Source organism: Grus americana, chromosome 4 (assembly GCF_028858705.1).
Source record: "Grus americana isolate bGruAme1 chromosome 4, bGruAme1.mat, whole genome shotgun sequence".
NCBI classification, from domain to species: domain Eukaryota; kingdom Metazoa; phylum Chordata; class Aves; order Gruiformes; family Gruidae; genus Grus; species Grus americana.
Genome location: NC_072855.1, coordinates 69,418,425 through 69,433,831, shown reverse-complemented (window position 1 = coordinate 69,433,831; position 15,407 = coordinate 69,418,425). Strand labels below are relative to the sequence as shown.

General features: G+C 41.2%; 1 protein-coding gene across 2 annotated transcripts in view; it reads right to left on the bottom strand.

Annotated features, from left to right (window-relative positions):
* Positions 1 to 2,862: 2,862 nt before the first annotated feature.
* TBC1D9 (TBC1 domain family member 9) overlaps positions 2,863 to 15,407 on the bottom strand; it is a 49,598-nt gene continuing 37,053 nt past the window's right edge. The window contains exons 16-21 of one of the 2 annotated variants that reach the window (XM_054824640.1): positions 14,251 to 14,491; positions 8,657 to 8,722; positions 7,317 to 7,403; positions 6,352 to 6,426; positions 6,112 to 6,212; positions 2,863 to 5,176 (exon numbers count right to left, since the gene is read on the bottom strand). In XM_054824640.1, coding sequence (XP_054680615.1) covers positions 4,451 to 5,176; positions 6,112 to 6,212; positions 6,352 to 6,426; positions 7,317 to 7,403; positions 8,657 to 8,722; positions 14,251 to 14,491 — 1,296 coding nt within the window. In that variant the 3' untranslated portion in view covers positions 2,863 to 4,450. The remainder of the gene's footprint in view (positions 5,177 to 6,111; positions 6,213 to 6,351; positions 6,427 to 7,316; positions 7,404 to 8,656; positions 8,723 to 14,250; positions 14,492 to 15,407) is intronic. The other variant, XM_054824641.1, reaches the window with a different exon arrangement.

Below are 15,407 nucleotides of genomic sequence, written 5' to 3'. Positions count from 1 at the left end.
CTGTCACAGTTTTGGTCTAATTATTTGCTGTCAGGTTAATTTATATTTTCACTACTGCATAAATCAGCGATTTAAATAAACATTAAAAGTCACAATCGCTGCTTGAAGTACATAACATTTGACTCAGGACTCTCTTCTAGTGGAAAGAAATAGCATAAAAGCAATGTTTTCTTCCAACCAGAGGATAATGCTAATAGATGCAACCGCTTCACTTTCATTCTTGCTATAATATTATGCTCAGTGCGCTATCTAAACTGGTGAGCTCTAGTCACAGACCAACCTTCTCCCACATGCCAGGGTCTGAAGGAAGACCCCAGGTGCTGGAACCTTGTGCTCTAGCTACGCAAAAGGCCAGGACACTAAGGCACGCTCCACCATATGCTGAGCTAACCTACCAACCTGTATGCTGCTCCTCAGGATTGTCTCATTTTCCCAGATGTTTTGGTCTAAGCCCAACTAGGACAACTTTCTTACAAGAGCATCAAGTATTTTTTAGTTTCTTGTTGGTTTCTGTATCAACGCTTACTGTCGAGAGACCCAATTATCACAGTTTCAAAATGCTACTGTGAAATTAAAGATTAGTAACAAAGACCCTGCAACAGGAGGGATCCAGAAGGTCGGAGAGCACCCAGCTGAGGAACCAGAGCTGGCTGCACAGCTTTCCAAGCAAAAGCACCATCTCTTTGCTTGAATAGCTGCTTTAAGGCCAGTCCCTTCCTCTCCCACAGTCCCCTTACATACCACACCATATATACCATACCAGCCTCTGCCATCTTAATTAATGACACAACACTGGACATATGACATCTACTATAACAGAAGCTCCAGCATCACTGGAGAAGAACCCCTAAGGTGCTCTTCTCTTTACAACAGTTTTGATGTCTATTTTTCAGTAGGTTTAGTACATCTCATAACAAGCTTTCTGTCTGCTTGCCCAAAAATCATGTAACACAAACCTTCACAAATCTCAAACACAGCCCTTGGCTCTAGCACTTAGAATTCAGGAGCTGTAAGAAGGAAATAAGTACCACTGAAGTTACATATACCAATAGCATCTGAATAAATTGAAAGACAGATTGGAAGAAAACTCAAGAAGAATGTTTCTTTATAGCTTTTTGGTTTTAAATAGAGAAATCTCTATAAAATAACCTCCCACTCCTCCATCATCTGCTGTCTGTCCCTGGCAGACAGGCAGCACTCTGCTGCCCCCAGGCTCCTACCAAGCTAGAAAAGCAGTACATGTCAGTGTCCGGTCACAGATTTCAGCTCCAAAAAGAACTTCCTTTTTTTTCCTCCAGCTGGGAGACTAACAGCCCTAACTAAACTAAACAACTCTACAGCTCACAGATTAAAGAGACTCTATCACAAAGCATACAAAGCACAAGACATAAGCACTTCCAAACCCATACCAACTTGCTTGCATAGCATGCCTACAAACACAGAGGAGACTTTTTAAAAAACATTCACTCACGTTTTCTCAAAGGTTTTGCATCACTCCCTGCTGGTCAGTTGAACTCTTCTGTAGCTTTCCTCTCATCAACTCCCACTCAGCTACCGAAGAACAGGTCACAGCAGATCTTATCGTCAAACAGGCGACTGCCAGGTGGCCATTTGGTGTGGCCCTAATCAGGTGAGCAGCCTCACCCAAAAAAACTCTGGAGAAAATTAGCTCACCTGGCTGCTACCTATAGCAAATCTATTCTTAAAGATGACCTGGCCTACACTTAGGAGCTTTGTTGATGTGATCGGGAAGGCTACTGGGGCAAAACAAACAGCAGTTGCCTTGTACAACGGCTCCTGTTACACCAGGGATCCACTTGTGGATGCCTCTTCTTGTTACAGGAGTTGTAACAGCAAAGTCATTTTCGTGATACCTTGTACCCACAGCCCTGCGGGTGGGGTGTGGAGCAAAGCCAGCAAGCCCTTTTAAGATAAAGAAACCGTCTTCATCTGTGGTCTGTGCATTTCTAGGGTGTGTGGAAGGCTGCTGATAGGCTTAAATGCATTTTACCATGGCAGACACCTAAAAGAGAAGTATTTTAGGGATCTGCAAACTTAAAAGAGGTCAACAGTCTGCTTAAGGATGTTAAACCTTAGAGTTGAAGACTTCTGTGATGACTTACTTAGCTGCCAGGCATTACAATAAAGCACCCTGCTCTGGCCGTGGCATCTTAAGGTAAAACAAAGTCATGTCCTTCAAAATGGTGATTATGGCTTCAAATGAGTATCATTATTTGATACATATGTGAACTGATCTGCATAGACTCATCTGCAGAAAGACTATACTGCTTTTTCATAGCGCTATATGTAGCCTACATATGGCTAAATTATAAAGGAGAGAACTCTACTCTCAACAAAAGAAAAAAAAAGTCATCAGTAAACTGAGACAAGGGATATATGAGGGGTGCTAAGAAATTAACAGCCATGTTTTGCAAATTAACTTTATATACACACAAATAGATGGTAAGTTTCAAAAATATAATTCCCTGAATACAGCACATCTATGTCTGTCCTGTCACTGCCGTGGTTTTGAGGCTGGCATCTCAGCTCACATTCTAATATTTAAAGCCTTAAAAGCATGCCCACCGAGCAAAGCATAGACGGGTCATAAAATATCTGGGGGTCTTAAAAAGTTGTAACAACTGTTGTCACCAAACGTGAGCATAAAAGGGAACATGATTTAATGAAATGGGGTAGCGTGAGAGAAGCTCGTGTGGGTTGCTTGTTGCAGCTGGAATTAAACATGTCTGAGTGTTAAACAAAACCAGGCCTGGAAACAACAAATGGTTTTGTTCTGAAACCTGGTGTTGAAGATCCAAAGTAATTTGTCTATGTAATAAAACACAATCACCTACTTTTCCCTCTAGCATGACTTTAATAGTTAAAAATCAAATCTGTGCAGAGTGTACTTTATTTGTTCACATTACCTATTTGTGGTTAAAAACCACATCATCTGACAGTTTAAAAGCATTCTTTTAAAACAAAAGAATTAAACATAGCTTCTGCTAAAAAATCTGCAAGTTACATGAATGCAATATACAGGAGTATAAAAAAAAATCAACAGTATTCTACAGAAAATATTCTCAAAACAGCAAATAAAGATTAGGCATGTAGGCATGATCCTGAACCGAACAAATATCAATTAAAAAACAGCTAACAAAATTTAAAAAAAAAAATCCTGAATATCTGTATAAAAGAAGCAAGGATTCAAAGTGCAGGTGCTCCAGTTTTCATTTTAACATATTATTCAGTAAGCTGATACAGGATACTATTCATTTTATATAAAGTGACAGTGTTCTCAGTAAGACTTAAACATTCAGTTACATTATCTTGCAGATTTTTTTCATTACTGCTACTTTACACTGTTGTAAATGAAGACTTATGCAATACAGATTTTTATTTTCTTAATCTAACAAGGATATAATAGGTTGGTGGTAAAGGTTAGTTTTAAGAGCTAAGCTATATATGCTGTAAATCCAGCCTTAGAAGTGTATATATATATATATATTTTTTTTTTTAACTTTTAAAAACAGCTTTCAATTTTTAAAAAGAGATTCTACCAATCTGTTCTGGGACCTGCATATGCTGTCTTTGGAGCAGATCAGCAAAGCTTCCAAGTCCACTGGTTGGGAACACAGTTCCAGGCAGGGTCATGGTGGAGACCTTTCCTTGGTGGCCGCAGCTGGGAAAGGGCTTTTCTCTCTGCTGGGTTTGGCGCAGCCAGAGGAAAGGCAAAAGCCAGGGAAAGGCAAATGGGCTCTGCCTTCTGTCGGAGCAGAAATCATCACATCTAACCGCATACGCCTCCTGTGCCAGCTCGGCTTGAGGTGGACTTCTCGCTTTTATCTGAGCATACCAGTCTCAGACAGAGGAAGTTAGGAGCCAGGCAGGTGTCACTGAATTGATCTTTCATAGATTCAGAAAAATAAAACTGAATCATATATTAAAACACTTTATCCTCTTTGGGGGAAAAAAAAAAATCTATGAAATAAAATTATCCTTCAGGGATGTTGCCTGGAACTTAATTTCACCTGCGGTCCTATTCAGGTTGGGAGTGTCCCTTTAAATTTTAGGTACTTCCTGTTTTGTTCATTTTTTTCCCCCCAAGAATCAGATCTCTATATATGTCTATTTTAAAAATGCACATAAATATTGGCATTAAGTTTACATTTAGAGATTAAGAACTAATCTTTACCATTTTATATTGACAGCAAGGTTAATAATACACACACTTCACTGACAACTGTTATTTTTTTTTCAGTATTTTGAATAAAATTTGCATTTGTGTAACATTTCCCACAGAAAGAGTGATTATACTTCAAGATAGTTAAGTTTGCACCCCAACATTTTCACATTAGTGAAAACAATCATGTTTTGAAAATACCAGGGCCTGTGCCAGGTACTAATAAATACGGAATAAAAAAAATAAATAAAAAAACCCGACTGCCTTTTATCCCGACATAGTAGAGATTTCATAGTCACTGGCTGAAGTTATTGGTTTACCCATCATCCTTACGTTTTTAGCATTAGTAATCCTGGCCATCATGGACACAGGCTTGTCGAAGTACCTAACCAGCGCTGGCTCAGTCAAGAGGGAGGCTAAAAATTGTTCAAAGGTAATGGCCCAGTCTCTGTCAATGCTCGTGCTTCTGCGAAGAGAAGTGGTGTGGTTGCTCCGTACCAAAACGGTGTCTTCACCGATGTCCTCGCAGTGCAGCTTCTCTTCTTCATGTGAACCTGCACTCAGTACTGAGTAGGAGGACATCGAACTGTCATCTTTTGTATCGTCATCGGAAATGAGCATGGAAGAACCGGCTCCGTTGTCCCTGGGAGAAGAGTCTTCGAGCTTAATGTCTTCCATCTGCATGCCCAGGGTGCTGTCACTGCAAACAGCCTCCTCATCGTTGGTGATGAGGCTGCTTTGGAACGGCTTGTGCTGCTCAAGGGGGTACTGCTGGTGCTCCTTCTTCTGAAACAGCTCGCTCTGAATAGTTTTGCTGCAATTGTTACTGCTGCTGTCTGTCTCTTTCGTGGGCTGCACACTGAAGAGCTTACCAACCTCGCCTATCTCCAAAAGCAAGCTTGTCACAGCAGCGGTCGCATGGTACAGATCTTGTTCATTGGGGTCTTCACTAAACATATTGTACATTGTCTTGCACAGTTCAATGAATTGCCCCTAAACACAGAGGGAGGAAACATGAATGAGAGAGTGAGAAACAAATCAGACTGAGATCTACCAAATCAGTTTAAAAAGTCTGGAATGGAGGTATGATGCAACAGTTTATGCGATTAAACTGAAACTGGATATAATCTAGGTGCAGTCCAGAAAGCATTTTCTATGACTAGGCAGCCAGATGTGTTGCCTCTCTCAAAGCTATTTAGAACAAACTGCTGGATGTTTCCTCCAACATATGACAAATTTATTTCTCTGCAGCCACAGGAGGGCAACAGAGGGTGAGCAGCGAGACACTTGGCATTCATTTTGGTGGATTTTCTTGTAGGAACGATGCTCAGTGTAACTAGGGGTCCGATAAAACTGATGAGAAGTAATGAAAAATGAAATAAGAGACCTGCAGCACTCTTTTAATTGACAGTGGTAACTTAGTTGGATGCAATTCAAAACTCACAAATTAAATAGGAAGGATATTTACTTAGGGCTGCCTTAAGTAAGAAGCATTGTTCTCCAGGGAATAAACCTTCCCTATACGCTCTGGAGGAAACAGCTGTCCCAATGGGTCTCCTCCTCAGCAGCTATGGCTCTAAGGGGAATGAGACCGACAGTATAAATCACAAAACATAAAATGCTTCTTTCAGGTAATGTGTATCAGACATTGTGAGCTAACTGGTGATATTCAGTGTCTATCACCCTTTGTCTAGAGATCAAAATAATGTTGTCATTCCTAATGTGTGTATCTTATTTTTAGTACGTTTTGGGAGCTAACGCCAGTTACAGTATGTTGAAAACAACTAACTTCTGTAGTCAGCTGACTAGTGCTCCAGTAAAAGTATCTGCCTCAAAATAAAACCTTTATTCAGTGTTGATGTATTGAATATTTATAGGTATGTGAAGAAAGTTTAAAGTTAATGAAAAATAAGTGTCATCAGAAGTACCTGATTCAGTTTGGGCAAGTCCTTTGTGTTTTTTGCTTTGGATTTATTCTCTTGGTTCCACATTCTCAGATAATTTCGATTCTCTTGTGAGCTCTTCTTGCCTGTTGCAAACAAATTACCCAGAGATGCAGGAAAAGTCCATGAAGAAACCTTACGTTAATACTTTTTTTTTTCCATTTTCAAAAGCAGCATCTTTACAAGAAATGAAAGATGTAATTCAAATGGAGACGCCATGCATACCTTTGTCTGTTTTCAGACTCACTGTAACAAACCCATCATCTACTCCTTGTTTGTTCCTGCTGTCTAGGCCAACAACTAGGAAGTGGAGGGGCAGGGGGAGAGAGAGATCAGTGTGGTTTTAGATACATACATAGTTTTCATGTGTACAGTGCAAAATAAAGAAAATGTTGACGCTGCAGAAAATGCTGAGTAAAAAGGATAGGACTAAATGAGGACTTTTGCTTATTCTTAAATCTGCTGACAAATTCCATATGATTAGTAATATAAATATTAAGACAGGGACCATATTAGGGTTGGTTTGTGTAGTGCAATGATTAGCCTGTGTCACCACAACACAAACAGCTTCTAGCATGATATATGTTTGGCGATTATATTAGTGCATCTTCTTTTGTCTATCAGGACTCAAAATTGCCATCTCTAGTTTACAACCTTCCTTCCCCCTGTAATCTAAAGGATGGGTGATATTTTTCTTGAATCAGAGAGAAACGTAATATCAAATATCTCCAGAAAGAGAATGCAATTTAAGACAACAGCAATGAGACCCAGGTTCTCATTAGGGCACAAAAAGATTTCAAACTGCTGAACTACATTTTGATGTATCTTTTGGCTTCCATTTTTTAGAATATTTTAAGTTCCGATCCAAGTATATCTGGAAAGCAAATATATTTATTCTCATTCTCCATCAAGGCATATATGCTGCACTTATCACAAAATTACTTCTATTGCAACATGCTGATGACATTATTCTGAGGGTACTTGTGCAATGCGCAATCCAGGGGAGTTCTTAGTGTACACACACCTGCACCGCTAAGGATATCAAGGTATCTACAAAGACCATGTTGTTCTTTTTACAGAGAATACTTCACTTACAAAGTTCAATCTAATAAAAATGTAGCTTCCTAAAATGACATGATGTTTAAAATGTATTACCTCATCTTTTCATGCCTGAGACAAAAGATGCCTACCGTGTGTACATTCTGGTGTGATGTCTTCAAAAAAGTACTGAGTAGCTTCAAAAGCAGAGTCTGGCTCTTCTTGCTCAGGGGATGGATCTAAGCAATATAATAAAATTACTTCATTAACAGTTCCACCCTTTAATTAAAAACTAGAACACATTTCAATTGATTCACTTAGAACGTCAGTTTCTAGCAGTAAAAGTGTGAGATTGTGATGGGTTAGGGATCATCTCTTTTCAGTTCACAGGAGATGAACAACTGGACCTGTACTGCCTCCTCCCCGATAGCCAATACTGTCTAACAAACAAGTAGCTGTTTGCCTTCAGAGGCCAGCTTGCCCATCTTCCCACACCTGCTTCCATTACTTTCTTCCATGCAGCTCAGCGTGTCCTAAGCAAGGTATGAACCCTTTCCTAGCTGGAGACAGTCTGTCATGATTTGCTATGAGCTTACTAGTCCCTGAATACCAGAAGCTGCGATCTTAAAAATGGATGTCTTCTGTTATAGCTCAATAAAATTGTATTTTTTTTCCAGTTAAATTAGTGACTCACTCAAGCCTATCTCCAGCAAAGCCAGCTGGGAGCAATCAGGGGCACATGTTCAAAGCACATGAAGGTGAATGTCCTCTCAAAGCTTTTAGAGATCTTTACCAGAGGATGTAAATGTGCACAAGAATTAAACTACCCAAATAGTTGCAACATCCTTAAATCGCAGATTCAGTGAGGACAGCAATAGGCTCTTTATGGCACACGTGTGACAAGCCAGAGAGGATATAGTTCCAGGATATCATTTTCTTCAGAGGCAAAACTGTTTTGAGACGTTTCCATTCCCTCTCCACCCTAAACTGCCTTTCTCACTAAGCTGAGTCCAACAGTTTGTACAGCTCCCTGGAAAACACATCTATGAAATGATCTGGAGCTTCCCTCTCCAAACAGGCGTATCAGCCCAGAGGGGAAACCGAGAAGAAAGCCTGGGGACAGAAACGAGTAGCCAGGGCACCCAGGAACATTTTAAGCTAGCTTCACTGTTAAATAAAGTCTGTTACAGTAACAAATGCTGAAGAACGCTGTATTTGTTATGCATGGAGGAAGTCACCAACCCGAGCTAAACAGGCAAGAGACGTATAAAGGGCCTGTTAGTGGCTGGAGCAATAGAGGGCTGGATGGGTGCTTTCAGACTTTCCAAATCCGTGTCTGGTTATGGTAGAAGGTCTCTTATTTTACTGCTGCCTAAACAGCTACAGTAATTCCCAGAAATTAATTCTTAATTGGGAAACCTAGTCATAAACAACTCTGCTCCAAATTTCTGTTCTCAATAAGATGACAGCTATTCTAACATCATTTACTTACCGGGCAAAACATGCATTTTATACAGCAGCTTCAGCTTCTCTGTGAGATCTCCATGGCATGCTGCACCTAAACAGCATTATATACAGTATGTTAATACTTAGCATTCAATGCCATTCTATTTATTATTGCTACAACATTTTGTTTTAGAAGCTGCTACATTCACTCTGGGAAGCACTGTACTCCCTTTACAGCCTGAGATCATAAGGCAGTCACTTGACTTCTAAGATCATATGGTCTGCTGCAGAAATAGAAGAGAACACAGACCACCTTACCCTGAACTTTGTACTTCAACCTTCATTAAATGTCTATTTTATAACACTCAAAAATAATCTACGATCATCATGTTACCACTCAGAAAGGCCTCCAGCTGAAAGTTAAGACCTTTTTATGTCAACTTCAAACTTTCTGATCTGAGAATCCAATAACAACATCACATGATTTAGAAGAATAAGATATTTACAAAAAAAAAAGAAAAAAAGAAAAAAAAAAGAGAGAAATTCAAGTAAACAGCATTTATCACAGCTTAGCCACACGCTAAGCTGATGTTCAGGCAATACTTTCTAGTGATTTATCCACCTCAACCCCTATTCCTTTCTGGTCTACACTACAATTAGCTATATGAAATTCAAGCAGTCTATTGTAGCCCCTCCTTCCAATTAATTAAATGGATATTAGCTAATTTTAAAGTACTGAAATAACTGATAATCAGACTTCTTCATAAATTTGTTATAACATGTAATTCATAAATGAATTAACCTTCATTAATTAGGTCATACAGAGATTTATTTTACCTTACAGGCTACCTTATCAACTCTGCTATGCAAAGTGTGGTTTGGCAAATACTAACAATCAGAGTCTACTGTAAAGCTTAAGATTACAGTAAATACAGACGCTGGGCCAAAGAATTGAGCACACTTACATTAGCCATTTTGCTTTCAACTTGGTCCTTTTTAAACACAAAACCTCCTTATGTTCCTGTCTGGTGTACCAGACTGTACAGATAACTCTTTCTCTTCTGGTGAAACTATGCCTTAGGTTATGCACCCAGGTACCACGTGAAGTGCCCAGCTGCTAAAGGCGATGTGAAATAACCAAAGCACAGGATGGGGTCCAGCAACGGCTACGGATGCATTCACCAAAATAGGATCCAGGGCACAGGATATCTGGTGATACATGGAGGCTTGTTCCTCTCCCTGTCCCCAGATGTGAAGAGAACTGAAAAAGCTCAACCGTCTACTGCTTTTTGCCTGAGATGAATCTGCGTGTGCTTCCTAACGCCAGGCCCTTTTTCCCTCAAAACATACGTGAATGAAGACAACACAATGCAGGACAAGTCTATCAAAGATGTTATTGGAGTCTCTCAGATACAACCCTCTGGGTCTCGCCCTGGAGACGTCAGAAAGTTTTACCAAGGGAAGAACAGCCTACTGCCAATGTGCAGGAGCTGCCTGACAGCTGCAGTGGGCTACCCAAGATCTGAGGATTGATAGATAAAACAATAAAAAAAAAATTAGGTTACATTCATAAAGACAACAGAAGAAAGGAACTCTGGTAGATGTGCCCCTATTATGGAGAGTCAGGGGGGACCTTTGCATGGGTGGATAGCTTAGCTCAGGCCACCATTTTGACCTGCATGCTGCAGTACAGGGATCAGAGAATTCAGTGGCCTCCTGCATGGCCCCTGCATCCCTGAACAGCAAAGCAGATGACCCTGCTGAGGGCCTGTGAACAGCACTGGGGAGGTAGCATGACCATTCTTAGTCCCAACCAGAAATACTTCCTTCCTGGCATTCTGGAGTCACAGGGCCTAAAACCTCCAACAAATTTCAACAAGTCTTAGATGATGCACCGCCAGTTTTTATCCAGAAGTTTTAAATGTACTTCGTGGTGAGAGAAGAAACTGTGCTTGGAAGACAGCGTGACTACATCCTTTGAATCCTTCCACCTAAAACAGGAACAGTGAAAGCTGTCACCTTCACACTGCAACCAGTCCTCACACACACCTGCTCTGACTACCACACCTCTTTTCATGGAAGTACAAGGAACAACCTTCCCTGAGCCCCCGCTCTGACTGTTCTTCTGTCAACGCTATGCAGGTGTCAAAGTCTTTCCTGGGCATAACATCATATGTGCACAGTTTTCCCCCTGTCTTCTTTGAGGCCATTAACAAAGTAATTAAACAGGTTAGAACTTTATTCTGTCAATATAAAACTTAGTAGTGACGTAAAAGCATTGGCTTCAGTTGGTGCTCTCTTGAACACAGGTGGGTGCGGAGGGTTTGTACAACATTTAGCTCCGTGAAAGGATCGGAAGAATGGTGAGGCTAACACTCTGCTTTCTGAATATCCTCCTGCAACCTGTGCTTGGAGAAAAGCTATTCTCAGAAAAAACAAAAAACCACTCAGGTACTCCTTGAGACAGAGTTTTCACAGTGCCAACTTTTGCATGAGGCTGTGGCGAGTGCTGTAGTCAGCAGCAGTCACTGGAGAGGTAGAAGAGCTGCATGCTGAGAAAGGGGTATTGCAAAAACATGATAGGAGGCGGGGGGGCACTGAGTCTGTGTGGAAATTTCTCTAGCTCACTGGGATCCTGAGTCAACAACTGACATGCTATAATCCAGTGTGGTATGATGGAGCAGGTGGGCTGCTTCATGAATACCCCAAACAGCTCATAAACCCTTTCTGAGCAGCACAACTCCTAGAGCAAGCCCAACAAGATCACTCCTTTATTTGAACTTACAGTAACATGACACAGAGTAAATGTACAGAAGAACACGCCAGGTTGTTCCATCTTTACTCAGCTGAGGCCCTAGAGGCACCTGAAGTAGGAAGTTCTTGAGCTATTTGCTGCAGGGGCTATGAAAGGAAATGGAGATTCCCAGTTACAATTACAGTGCTCTCATATCCCAACAATTTAATGCTGACACAGAAAATGGGCCGTGAGCCCATGCGAAGGGACACAGCACCCCTTTTTACCTCCTCTTCATGGAGCTCCTGGAAGGAGTCAGTAGCATCAAAGAGAGGCTTCGAGGGAACAAATCCTTATGGATACATGGAATAAGGCCATTGAAAGAGAGAGATGTGAAATGGAAATGCTCCAGGTGCCATGGCCACTTCAGCCATCAACCACCACCCTCTGAGAACTACTTGAATAGGACGCTTCCTTTAGGAAAGCTAGACTTGAATAACCAGGGCCAGAGTCCAATACTGCTGTTCGGACACAGTAAGGAGAGAGAGGTCACCTCCAGAATGCCCATCCTCTGACCACGCTTTCCAGATAGCCACAAGGAAAAGGTGACACAGGCCCCTGTTGAGCAGATGCATCTTGCTCCAACAGAAGATATTCCTCATTTAGGTGAGGCAGACTGAAGCAGCTGATGTTTGTGGAATTTTAAAAATTCCTGGGGCATGGTAAAATATGCTCAAAAAAACCCATGTTGTTTTTGCTGTGTTGTCCTTGCTACCATTCATATGCTTAAACAAAAAAGGGCTTGGGAGGGTTTTCTTTTTTAAAAAAAAAAGTTTCCAAGCTATGCCATGTTGGGCTTAGTTTCTGAAAAAAAATGTGGTTTTGCAGAATGGGTAATTTTGATTGTTTAGCCCATTGAAGATTTTAGTTCAGTCATGTTGGCTTATAGCCACATTTGTGCATTTTACATTCATTTCCGTTCGCAGTGCTCAACACTGTTCCTTGTTCTTATTACTCATTATTGGTTCTAAAACATGCTGTCTCAAGCAATAACTGGTTGATTGAGATTAACAGCATCCTGTAAGCAGCAAGAGTAGTTAATCCATGGGCCATGTCTCAAAAAGGCCATTAAGCATTACCTGGTAAACAGTCCCTCAAATACAATTCAGAACTGCATCATAGGAAGGACTGGTTTTTTGGGAGGTGCAAAGGGGAGATGTGCAATCAGTTTTACTGTCACATAGCTATTTTGCACTGTGAGAGAACAGGCGTTAGCATTGCTGTACAGGGGTTTTAATGCAGGCTGCATTTGGAGCCTTAATGCTTAAAAATACCATTACAAAGAGTTGCTGAAAGCCAGATTGGGAAATCTTTTTCTCTGAAAAAGGATCAAAATGTAAAGCTGAAGGAAACATCAGGTTGCCATGAAATAACACATGCTAGATGGTGAGATGTTGGTCACTTAGAGGGAATAATTCCTGCTATATTCAAAAAAAGGAGTGGCTAGCTCCGGCCTCATCTTTGCTTCTCCACGTTAATCCTGGGGCTTGCACACTCCCTTTGTTGCAATATTGACTTTCATGTCTTGAAAGCTTGCCATTAACGACATTCAGCCTCCCTATCTGACCTGCACCTCCACTTTCTCCTTTTCAGGTGACTTCGATCCTGCTCTCTCTCTCAGTCTGCCACCTTGGTTATTGATTTCAGAAGTAATACAGGTAGTACTTCTCACTGCATACATACCGTGAGGTGAGATACCTTCCCCTCACACAGGGACACATGTATGCGGGGTGCCAGCAGACTTCGGTCAGTGGGAAGTGTATTCCTGGCTTGTATCAGCAACAGTGTGGCCAACAGGACCAGGGAAGTGATCATCCCCCTGTACTTGGCACTGGTGAGGCTGCACCTCGAGTACTGGGTTCAGTTTTGGGCCCCTCACTACAAGACAGACATTGAGGTGCTGGAGTGTGCCCAAAGAAGGGCAACACAGCTGGCGAAGGGTCTGGGGAAGAGTTCTTACGAGGAGCAGCTGAGGGAACTGGGGTTGTTTAGCCTGGAGAAAAGGAGGCTGAGGGGAGACCTTATTGCTCTCTACAAACACCTGAAAGGAGGTTGTGGTGAGGTGGGTGTTGGTCTCTTCTCCCAAGTAACAAGCAATAGGACAAGAGAAAATGGCCTCAAGTTGTGCCAGGGGAGGTTTAGATTGGATGTTAGGAAAAATTTCCTCACTGAATGGGTTGTCAAGCACTGGAACAGGCTGCCCAGGGAAGTGGTGGAGTTGCCATCCCTGGAGGTATTTAAAGAGACGCGTAGATGTGGTGCTTAGGGACATGGTTTAGTGGTGGACTTGGCAGTGCTATGTTAACCATTGGACTCAATTATCTTAAAGGTATTTTCCGATCCAAACTATTCTATGATTCTAACTTTCAGGGAAAATTTAAGGAGTAGATAACAAAATGCAGTGTCACAGAGAGGAACACTACAGAACATACAGAAGACTTTCCCAAAGGAAATACTTAAATTAGAAGTAATCGCACCATTAAGCACACAAGTTGCAGGTAATTTTTCGTGTTGAGAGTTAGCGGTCAGAGAAATCCTCAGATGCTAATGGATGTGTAGTTCATGTGCGGTCCTTCTCCCAGTGTGATATACCACTGGTTAATGTGGATGCTCCTACTGAGACCAGCATGAACCCCAGTGGGAATCAATGTGACAGGCATGATAAAATGAACTGAACAGTAGTATGAACAGCTCTTAAAACAAAGGTGACTTATGCAAATTGGTATACATCAAACTCATTACATCTGATAGCTAATATAACATCTGTGTTTCCGAAGGACTGGGTCTCCTTTAGAAACAAACTGTTTTGGTCAGATTATTTTAAGAGTACTGTGAATTCTCCTTACTTAGCCCAGACACGAATTCACGGAAGTTGATGAGCAAGTCTCCATTTTCATCAAGAAGCCTGAATAAGCGCGCAGCTAATACATCTGAATGAGTTCCACACGCCCAAGGGAAGAGGAGAGCGAACATCCCTTTGAACTGCTCAAAGTCAATACGGTACTGCTCCAGATAAGGCAGGCTGGGATCATGCCGGTCAATAGCATTGCTGTTTCCTCCCCAGTAGCAGCTAGTCAGATGTTCTGCCTGAACAGAAGGCAAATGCTGTGAGATTGTCATCACCTCTGCAAACAACTTGTTGCTATCAATGATAAAAAAAAAAATCCAAACAACTCATACACATACATTATTAAAACCACACAAGACTAGCAGACGTATTTCCATCTACCTAGACCTTGCAATGCTGCAAGATGTTTCTCCTGTACCCACCACAGAAAGACATCCCTCTACAAAAGAAGATAAAGCAAAACTTTTTCTGGCAGATGAAACATGAAATACCTGTTTTGAACAGAGCAGCAAGCAGCTGTGACTTGCATATATACACTGGCTTGTTGTGCTTAGTCACCCCCTTCAACCTCATCACAGAGTCAAGTCAGAAAGGGGATGGACGCTCATGAAATCTTTAACTTCAGAGCATACGAAAATAGCTATTTATTTGAAATATTTTTTGTTGAACTGTGTAGTCTCAAAAATACCATGCAAAATCCTACTCTTTCTGTCTGACTGAAGTCAGTGAAAGTTCTGGAGCTGATTTTGGTGGAATCTAATTCAAAACGATTCAGAAGCTTAGAGAAAGAGATCCCAGCACTGCACAGTGATCCACTGGGGTGGATGTCTGAGACTGTCTCGATTCCATAGAAGACTGAAAGAAGGCACTGCAGGATTTGGACAATTGTAAGACTTGACATTACAGATGGGAAATTGAGAGGAAAGAAATTCTTCATGGTATATCAAAAAAATCTCTGTTATAACAAAACAGAGGAATAAAATACCTTGTTTTAAGGCACCGTGCATGAAGGTGAAGCTAAAGCATTTTAACTGCTCACCTTTAAATTTGTGGATCTAATGGTATTGCTCTATAATCAACTTAGAAAGACACATCACTTTGTGACACTAAGTTTCCATGTAATACATTAAATCCTTAACAATGGCAAAAATCAGC